The sequence below is a fragment of the Coptis chinensis genome, chromosome 5 (genome assembly GCF_015680905.1).
Source record: "Coptis chinensis isolate HL-2020 chromosome 5, ASM1568090v1, whole genome shotgun sequence".
Lineage (NCBI taxonomy): Eukaryota > Viridiplantae > Streptophyta > Magnoliopsida > Ranunculales > Ranunculaceae > Coptis > Coptis chinensis.
In genome coordinates this window covers 5,975,730-5,986,641 of record NC_141460.1, presented here as the reverse complement: position 1 = coordinate 5,986,641, position 10,912 = coordinate 5,975,730, and the positions used below count along the sequence as shown (strand labels likewise).

Here is a 10,912-nt window from a genome sequence, read left to right as displayed (position 1 = left end):
ATTCAGTGTGTTTTAGTACATTTTTTATTTCTCACTAATGTCATGGTAGTAATAGTTAGTAGTTATCTACATTTTAGTGATTTTCCTATGCATAGCAAGTACATTATTGAAAGGGATTGTTTTTTAGAGTAGGTGCCTTCACAACATAAGTTATCATAGTATCTAACGAAGGCAACGGGGGATAATGGGTTCGGAAAGTTTTTGAAGGACAATAAAAGTGTAATGATGATTGCTAATCGAAATTCTTGAACATACTAAAACTGATTCATATAAATGCCCTTTTAAAGCTATTTCTTGGCTTTACAATGTAATAAGATAGCCAACTCAAATTAGCATTCATATCTTTATATATAAACGTAACAGGGTAATTTCGAAAAATCAGGAGAGACTCCACGAACACTATTTTAAGGAAACTTTCATTCTTTCTATTTGTTTTCTTTGTTTGGTTGATGATTGTTGTTGAAATGATTCAGGAGTCTTTATGTTAGCTTTCCTTTTCTTTTTCATATACTTCATGTGGAACATCTAAACCTATTGCCCCGACCTCTATTTGGAGTAGTTTGACTAGGTGCGAGGGGATTAAAGTCGATTATAGTAAGTGCTTGACAACATAGATCGCAAGGGGATTGTTTTTGAGAGTAGGTGCCTTCACAACATAAGTTATCATAGTATCTAATGAAGGCAACAGGGGGATAACGGGTTCAGGAAGTTTTAGAAGGACAACTGATTTAGGCTTTGATGAGAGTAGAAAACATCAATAGTGGATGGTTTAGTATTATTCTTTGTGTTCAAAGCGAAGTTCTGATAAGGCATCGTGATTCCATTGTGCACTATTAGATTTTGATGTATCATGTAAAACTTTTCACTTCGAAAATAAAATGTGTGTTTATTTTGTGAACTATTTACCAGTTTTTAACTCTAATCATGGGAAACATCTTTCTGCAGCCTGATAGATCAGATCAAATGGAAAGAGTAGAAGTCGCTGGTGGAAGAGTCATAAATTGGAATGTCTATAGAGTACTAGGAGTGTTTGCTACTTCTCGATCCATAGGTATGTCCAATGATTTATCCTTTAAGAAAAGATTATCAAAGTTGTTTATGAGAGAATCTTAGCTGAGAATATGTTAATATTGTTTCAAGTGTTAATAACTCCTTGGTTATTCACGTTTGACGACTAGCACATGTATATGGATCAGTCAATAAAAGGAGTGATATCTCTAGAATCCATTGGTAGAATACGGATTAAATTTCACCCGGAAATTCTATGTAAGAGATTGTTTGCAACCTTCTGCAACAATCTCTTAGATTATGGGCTTTGCATACTCAAATTGTTTGCACACCATTGTTACCATATATTCTATTGGCAAACGTTTGCATAGACATTCTAGGTGTTGTCGAATCATGAATGTTGTAAACATATATGCATGTCTAATGTTGACATTGTGGATTTATGATGTAGCTGTTCAAAGGATTGGAGAGTCCCCAATCTTATTCCAGACACCATGGAAGTTTATTGAAGGTAAATTTCCTCAAAATAATTTGAGTTAGTTTTTGTGTAATCTAAAATGCCTAGATGAACTTACAATTTTTTGTTATCATTTTTCCTGTAATAATGGAAGCGATAGAAACCATTCTTGCCCTTTGTATAGAAAATGCAATGACTTTTGGTGTATATTGCTTTTAGTGGGACGTTATTTGTCATCTTAGTTTATACAAGTAGAAGTTGGTTGTGTGAAGTTGCTTTTTAGATAAAGGAACCAATTTAGCTAATGCTTGAATGTTCTAGAGAGTTGAATTATGAGGATTTTGTTACTTGACTATCGTTAATCTCTTCTCTTATCAGATTTGTAATCCCTCATCATTTTAAAGACGATAATCTAATTTTGTTGATTTGGTATTTAGGTTTTAGTACGTTAAAGCTTTTTGCCTCTTTTGGTATTTTAAATTGGTGTACAGTTATTGGGATTCGTAACTTCCAAAGTATATGAATCTGGTATGCAGGTACGCGTGATTGAATATTCGATTGAGAAACAAAATGGATGGATGAATGTACATTTTTTTTTCATCTTTTTTTTTGTGTTTTTTTTAAAGTTTGGTATATGTATATTGAATGGATTTTTACTGATACTTTTAACCCTGTGGTTTAGCAATTATATATGTTTGGTTACAAAAAAGAATACCAAAAAAGAAAAGAGAAAAACGCATGTCTTTTGTATACTCTTATTTTCTTTTTTTCGAAGTGGGTATGCAAGAGATGAATACATGTATCATTCCACCAGCGACATTGATCAAAGAAAAAGTAAAAAACTATATTAACAAGTATTTGCAATACAACTTACATGATAAGTCTGACTATTATATCTGTAATAGAGGTTAATAGTCTTAATCCGTTACTGATTTGTTTGTTCGAAAATGAGGGAGTGCATATCGATTCACATTGGTCAGGCTGGTATTCAGGGCGGAAATGCATGTTGGGAACTTTACTGCCTCGAGCACGGCATCCAGGTACTAATCAATCATTCAGATCTGAAACATGTTTTATCGTTTTCTCATTCTCGATTAAGAGTTTGTTAGATCTAGAGTTAATATGTGGGTAAAATATGTTAGATCTAGGCTTATTATTCTATGCTGAATGTAACAGATCGTATTTTTTTATCTGAAATTTGATTGGTTTATTTTAGTAGATCTAAATGCCTGTTACGTTGAAAAATGATTGGTTAAGAGTATGGACTGCTATGTTATGTTAAGAATTGTGTATTCATTTGTCAGCCTGATGGCCAAATGCCAAGTGACAAAACTGTTGGCGGAGGAGATGATGCATTCAACACCTTTTTCAGTGAATTCAAACATGGGGCCAACATGAGCTCATGGGTTTGCTTTACCATTTGTACGACCGGTCATGACAACTTCGAAGAATCTGAAGGTAAGCAACTAATTAAGCATTGAAACAAGACCATGTATAGGGAATTATGGTTCTTCCATAAGCAATACTAGAAACACTGGAGTGCTAACTATCTTTAGAGACAGTGACAATCAAATACTTTGTGTCTTGGCACAAGGTCTAGGCATTGCTACCAAATGTGAAGCTGAGTATTTGGCAATCGTATTAGTAAAATGTGTTGTGTAGAGCAATTTGGAAGAATTTATGGATTGAGTGTGACTCTCTTGCATTGTACTTAGACTAAATGGAGATAATCCCCCATGGAGTTAACAAGCTGGAGATTGAGTCACATCTACAGATGATGTAGAGTCCTTTTAGGTTATATTTCAGATTATGTTTATTAGCGAGAATGTAGGTTGTGGGGTTAAGTGAGAATGCAATGGAGATAAGCCCCCATGGAGTTAACAAGCTGGAGATTGACTCACATCTACAGATGATGTAGAGTCCTTTTAGGTTATATTTCAGATTATGTTTATTAGCGAGAATGTAGGTTGTGGGGTTAAGTGAGAATGCAAGACGATTGGATGCAAAACATATCATGGTTATTAATTGCATATATTGTCAAGGAAGAGATGGTAGACGATTCATTGAATAAACTGTCAATTATGTAAGTCATGCCATCATCTTCCTAAATGTTTTATGTTTCATTTTTGTAATATCATTACTGATCATATTCTATGGTTAAGACTTGGTGTATAAATCAACATACAATTTTTATTCAGCTACCATGTTACACGTACTACCAGTTTGCAATTGATTCATGTTATGATAGATAATATACATTTATCTCTATTTTCGTTGAGATAATAGCTGTCATGTAATCATTCTCTGAAGCATTTTTTTTCTTTGATTTTGTTTACTCCTTTATTGGTTCCAACAGCTGAAATATAATTTTTGCATTTAATTTTCATGGAAAGTTGTGGATATAGTCGCCTCTGCCCCAAGTCGGACAACAGCAGCCAGAGTTGTTGTAGATTGTGTTGTGCGAGCATGGAGAATCAAGTTTACTACGTCGAAAAGTGACGACTGTGTTGTTATGTCTCTTTCTAGATGAGGTTTTTCCATCCAGTCAAGTTTAGGAGGTTGATTTGGATGAGAGGCTTGAGAAGGCAAACCCAACATTATCAGTTGAAGAGGACAACGACACAACAAATGCGAAAGTGCATGGTTCAAATTTGAGCAGTGGTTGGGTTCAAGATCCTATATACTTCAACAAGTGAACACCCTTCGAAGCTCCGATGAGACTGTTCCTGTTTCTGATTCGATGAATGAAAAGCTTCCTGCAAGGAGCCAACTTCAAGGAGCATTGTTACCAGTGTGAATAGTTTGCCAAACATTCCCAGATTTCCATCCAGCGATAAAAGTGTTGCTAATTGGAAGAAGTGGTTCAGAATTGACCCTTGATCCTATGCTCTCCTCACAAGCAAAGCTAGATCAATGACAACTGAAGTTCATTCTTCCCCAAGAAAGTGCATGATAGCATTGAAGTGGCAAATGAATATTTTAATTTAAAGCTTCCCTGTATATGATGACTGCTGTGTGGTGTGATCTGCCAAAGGTTGCATGCGTCTTTGAAACTTCATATGGTCTTTACCAAATTTTTGTCAGTTAGTAGTGACTGTTTATGGCCAAAGGTATACAAATCATGTACTCATGTTGTCTTCCATTGTAAGTGTGGAATAATCAGGACTCATTTGGTAGCTATGTCTACTTAAGCTTTGAAGTTTCAATTTTGATAAACAAATTGTACAATGATACTTTCTATATGTATTTATGTTTCCATGGATTGGCTAGAAGAGAGAAAAGGATTGTAATATAACATTCCTTCTACAATTATTTCTTCAGATATTCTAAACCATGATGAAATGAGATTAGTTGTTAAGACTCTTTCGCATTGAACAGGTTCACCAGGATGAACATATAATTTTCATTCTTCCTTTTCCTCCTTTCAATTGTAATAGCAAGTCTGATAATAAAAAAGGATTAGTGGAATTCGTACTATCATTAAGGTGATGTGTATCCAATACTCACATGTTGCCTAAAAAGAAAATGTTAAAGAGAGAAACCATTGATGTTGCCGTTAAACCATCTTAGTTATTTTGTATCCTATTATCATTAGGACACTTTAATAGGCCATAGGTCGTAACACATGAAGTTTATCACTGTAACATCATTTAAGATAATTGAAAAAAAAAAATCTTATTTAAGATATATACAAATCATGCCTTATCTCCTATATCTATACAAATCACGTATTAATTGAAGCAACTCCTAAAAAAAAGTAATGCTAAATAATTATAAATACCTCCCTAGATTTGGTTAATTCTCCATAATCTACTATTCACTTATACACATTCAACCAAAAACCTATTACCATACTCAACCAAAACACCTCTTTACCGTCTCTATACTCAACCAATACCTGTACATTGTTCACCAAATCAGGTACTCTTCTTACTGTTTATGTTATGTTTGATTCGATTTTTTTTTTGCTTGGAGATGGGGCTTCAGTGCATTCCTATTATCTTAGAAACTGGTTGAAGTTGTTTCACTAGCAGGGAATATACCTCTTGCTTTTATTGATAGCTATTATATTTGTTTTAGTAAATTTTAGTAGTTCTTAATAATAATTTTATGTCTTATGCAACTTATAGTTCTAATATGGTTGCAAGAGGGACAACAAAGCGTACTACAAATAGTGCCAGAGCAGCACATGGTACAACTAAACCTAGAGCTGCAAAAAGATCAAGAACAAACGTATCTGACCCTGAAAATTGTTTGGCAAAAAAACCAATTCTTAGTACTCCGGTACTAAGTAAAGAAGAATGTAAATTTAATCGATCTAATTGGATGTCTTCTTTAGCAAAAAATAGGAATAGACCTCTAGGTGTTGGTGATTTGCAAAATCAGTTAAAGAAGGATTTAATAAAAGAAATTCCCATAAAAAAAAAAAAAAAAAAAAACAGACCTCAAAAGAAAAAGAAACTGTTTTGATTCGCTTAGAGATGATGATTACTATTCACAAATCAGTGGATGTGAATCAGATGGGGATGAAGAAAGCAATTCATATGAAGACATGCTGCTTGGAGAAAGTGAACATACAAGTAAGAATTTAAATATATGTTATTTTGATATTTAGAATGTAAAAATTTTAACTGTGTTATTTTGTTATTTTTTTACACAGGAAATTTTCAAGAAGCATGGAATTTTGGAGAACCAAACTGTGTGTGTTCTTTTTGTGGAGCAATATTATAGTATGAAGAAAGGGTTGGGCGAACAAGACAAACCAAAAAACCACAGTTTGGAATATGTTGCCTACATGGAAAAGTTCAACTTCCTATTTTGGCTAATGCACCTCCATTCCTAAACCAACTACTAGATTATGAAAGTGGTACAAGGTCAGCAAATTATAGAGATAAAATATGTTTGGGCGGTATAACTTCGATGTTTGCTTTCACATCAACTGGAGGAGTGGTTGATAAAAAAATAAACAACGGAAAGGGGCCATATGTTTATAAGATAAGTGGGCAGAATCATCACAAAATTGGAACCTTGCTACCAATTCCAGGTTAGCTTTTAAATTTGGTCAGTTATACATATATACAGCAAATGAAGTGCAAAATATTATATTGTTTTGGTATGTATAATTTTCTTTAATGAACAATGTAGAAAATAATTTGACATTTGATTTTTCTTAATAATTTTGTGATTACATGTCATTTACCTGTTAATTTCGTTTTTGTTCTTTACGCTAGGTCAGATTCCTAAATTTGGCCAGTTATACGTATATGATACAGCCAATGAAGTGCAAAACAGATTGAACTCTTTTAGTAAAAAGATTGAAAAGAAAAAAACCGTTAGATCCAAACATTATAGCGGGACTCATTGAAATGTTAAATGAAAACAACATAATAGCCGAGAGTTCTGAGAATGGCCGAGATAGATTTACATAATCTGAAATTGCTGATGTTAGTATAAGACTCATTAGTACAAGACAGACTGATGGAAGAGTATACAACATGCCAACTTCTAATGAGGTTGCTGGTCTCATTGTTGGTAATGGAGATGAATCTCAAGGTCACCGTGACGTTGTTGTTGACAAGAAAGGATACGGCTTGAAGAGGATCGATGAGACTTTTCCAAGTTTTATGTCAATGCAATACCCTCTCTTATTTCCTGATGGAGCTGATGGGTATAGACCTAAAATAAAATACATAAATGGTAGTAAAGTTGGTAAGAGACAACATGTTACCATGAGAGAGTATTATGCTTTTAGAATGCAAATGAGAGCAAATGAAGGACTAACAATATTTAGAAGTGGTCGATTGAAGCAAAAATTTTGGGTTGATGCATACACTGTTGCTAAGGAAATAAGGCTTTCGTGGGTTAGAAATAACCAACATACGATTCGTGCTAAACTATACCAAGGTATGGTTGATGCTGTTGTTTCTGGGGACACTAAACTTGCATCTGTTGGTAGGTGATTAGTTTTACCATCGTCTTTTACAGGTAAGTTCAATCAAATCCCAAATACTCACTTGCAACCTTTGAAAATGAATATATAATGATAAATGATTAATTTTACCATTGTTTTTTATAGGTGGTCCAAGATATATGGTTTAAATTATCATGATGCCATAGCCATTTCAGATGGGCTGGAACTCGATATTTTCACCACATTTACTTGCAACCCCAAATGGCCTGAAATTCAAATGGCATTGGACAAGGTTTCTAAGGGACTAAAACCTGAAGATGCCCCTGAAATTGTTGATCGGGTATTCGAAATAAAACCGCACGAAGTTAATGACCGATTTTGTGGCGTAAACATTTTGGTAAAGCTTGGGCGGAGGTCGGACTTTATGTTTAATTCTTTTGCCTATAATTTATAAAATGCATAAGCGTAGTTCCATTTGGAATTAACGAACATGTATATATACATTTCAATAATAGTGGTTCATACATAATTAACCCAAAAATATTTGGAATAATGGGAAACTTAGAATGAAGAAAGAGTGTTATAGTTCAGAGAGTCAATTTGCACCTACTATAGATTTTCAAATCTACCAGTTTAGTAAGCCATCAGTTGGTGGCATAAATAAAGGAAAGTTAGTACATACCTCTTGCTTGAACAACTGATCTGAACAAAAAATAAATATGAAAAACTAGGTAAAAATATTTCTGCATGTTACATGTCAAGACAAGACTGCTGAAGGATTACTTCTATCAAATGTTTAGAATGCTTTATATAATCAAAGTATTGTCTGCTTTACGTTTATATAATCAAAAGCAAAAATCAAATGTACTTTGATTATATCGCTCTATTCTAACAAGTCTTCCACTAATTTTACATTTAGAATGCTTTAGTATGTTAGAAAAGACCATTATTAGAAAAGTTTAGTTTTTTCTATTGTACTGAAATTTTTAAACACCTCTACCCGGCCTAGAAACTTTACCTCTCAGATTTTTAGTCCGTCCTGAACTAGAGATTAGTAAACCAAATGAGCTGAAAATGGAATTAAGTATCGGCAGTGAAGGTGGTTGGTTGGTTATCAAAGATATTGGGGACAACGATTAGGAGTTTTCGCAAAAAGAGAAGTTAGGAGATGAGAAAAGAGGAAGGAGAAAGGTTGGGACGGACTAGAAACTTAAAATAGTTGAGCCATCCCAATTTGACATATTATTTATTTGTTGCGTCGGTCAATAATCACTCCCTCTAAACATTGAACATTGTCTAATCCATAACAAATAGAATTAAGAGTTCACACAAGACATTTAACAACTTATCTAAAAACACCATCGAGAATCGAGTAAAACCGATAACTAAAGCCTAAAGAAAACTACAAACACATGTTGAAGTATGAGACACTGGAACATTACTTCAACACATCTTAGCATTGATTGAAACCTTACATAATATATAGCCCCCCACCTTTTCACCTCTCCCAACCATATTACAGATGTAGTCGATTAGGCCACAAAGTTGGCTGTGAATCCACCTGTTTGGTGCAGCATTGCATCAATCTCATCATCATCCTCCATTTCAAGCTGTAATATCAACAATCAAGCTCAAAAGTTAAACACACAGAAATGAAGCTGATGAATTGGATTAAAATGAAGTACACGTGATAGAAAAATAGATACCTCATCTAGAGTCTGCTCTCCTCTAAGACGACAACCATCAAACAAGAAGGCAATTGAATTGAACTTGACAGATGGCGATCACAGTATGCAGTCATCAACTTCATTTTCATCCTAAATTAACACAGAGTCAGTTCGAATTACCATGACTTTCACTAGAGATACAACAAGCACCAAAGTTCAAAGAAGAACACGACCACGCTAGCATGCAATAACCTTTCCAATACGTAGTTTTAATAAAAAGACTGGATTTCAAATAACCACAGCAATGCTATTTGCTAAGTTTCCAAATGTACAACTTTCAAATATTCGTTAGACAGCTGCTAACTAATTTTGTTGTAATGAGAAAACCCAGAGTGCACCTGATCTCTAATTCACAAGTAAATCCTAAAGGTACAACGAATTCAAAACTAACATGACCATCATAATAATCACTAAGCCATGCCAGTAATAGTCTCTCTAAATTCTACAAGAGAATTCAAAGCTGTAAAAATAACACAAACGCCAAGATATAATCTGTTCGAAGCAATAATAATATTCTTTTTGTAAACCAAAGTTTCTACTCAATTTGTTTTTCCAAGTTTTGACTATGCGGAGAAATAATACTTTCCAACTTTTGTTATGCAACAATATACACAATAGAGTTTCAGAAGAGGGGTTTACCACACGCTCATATATTGCTTTTCTTGGATAATGGTGCCAAGCCAAAGACCCCTACTCAGATCAATAAGTTAATATCAGCAGAGCTTCCAGACCCAGAAGATAAAGTTACATATGAAGCAGTCACACAGTTTATGATACATGGGCCCTGTGGAGATTTAAATTCAAGATCGCCATGTATGTTGGAAAATAAGTGCTCTAGACACTATCCTAAGGCCTTTTGCAGTGAGACTTCTATTGATCACAATGACTTCACCGTTTATAGGAGAAGAAACAATGGTCGTAAAGTCACGGTTAAAGTTTTTGATAAAACTGAAGAACTGGACAATAGGTGGGTGATACCACATAATGTCGATTTGTGTGTGAAATTTCAAGCACACATAAATGTTGAGCACTGTAATAAGGCAAGGTCGATCAAATATCTTTTCAAGTATATTAACAAAGGCAAAGACAGAGCCACTGCCATTATTGTTGAAAATGTCGCGACAGATTTAGGCACAGGGAAACAAACCATTAAAGATGTAGACGAAGTTGAACATTTTCTTGATTGTCGTTATCTTTCTGCTTCTGAAGCATGTTGGAGGTTATTGAATTTTGAAATTCAATACAGAAACCCAAGCATAGAAAGGTTTCCATCTTGAAGGAGAGCAAATGGTCTATTACAGTGATAAAGATCTACCAGAAGAAGTCATAGAGCGCGAGAATGTATCAAAGATAAAGTTTACAGAGTGGCTTAAAGCAAATGCCATGTACCCGTCTGCTAGAGAACTTACTTACATGTATTTTCCAACTAAATGGGTTTGGCAAACCAAAAGTAAAGAGTGGGCTCCAAGAAAAGGTGGTGGTAAAAAAAAAAATTGGCCATGTCTACTATGCTCACCCTACATCAGGAGAAAGATTTTACTAGCATGCGATATTGCTTAATATTGTCAAAGGCCCTAGAAGCTTTGAAGAGATCGAGCGAAGAAATGGAACTACTTATCCTACTTTCAAAGCCGCATGTCGTAACTTATAAAATGAATGCTCCAAAAATTTAAAAGATTTTCATAATTATAGACACACCTATTATGCATGTATATTATTTGATTTCATTTAGCACATTTTTTTGTATATATATATATATATATATATATATATATATATATATATATATATATATATATATTATTAAAT

General features: G+C 34.0%; 2 protein-coding genes across 3 annotated transcripts; both read left to right on the top strand.

The window, feature by feature from the left end:
* Positions 1-2,134: 2,134 nt before the first annotated feature.
* On the top strand, positions 2,135-4,771 carry LOC147496409 (tubulin alpha-2 chain-like). 2 transcript variants are annotated; one of them, XM_086562456.1, is made up of 3 exons: positions 2,135-2,505; positions 2,770-2,923; positions 3,992-4,771. In XM_086562456.1, the coding sequence occupies exons 1-3, from the start codon at positions 2,413-2,415 to the stop codon at positions 4,018-4,020; spliced, it is 276 nt and encodes a 91-aa protein (XP_086418582.1). In that variant the 5' UTR covers positions 2,135-2,412; the 3' UTR covers positions 4,021-4,771. The 2 variants fall into 2 exon arrangements, with proteins under 2 accessions (XP_086418582.1, XP_086418583.1); XM_086562457.1 differs by lacking the exon at positions 3,992-4,771 and adding an exon at positions 3,822-3,930 and having other exon boundaries at positions 2,141-2,505.
* Positions 4,772-6,960: 2,189 nt separating this feature from the next.
* LOC147496408 (uncharacterized) lies at positions 6,961-10,380 on the top strand. The gene is made up of 3 exons (XM_086562572.1): positions 6,961-7,421; positions 7,542-7,716; positions 9,730-10,380. Exons 1-3 carry the CDS (start codon positions 6,961-6,963, stop codon positions 10,378-10,380), a joined length of 1,287 nt encoding a protein of 428 aa, XP_086418698.1.
* Positions 10,381-10,912: the final 532 nt, after the last annotated feature.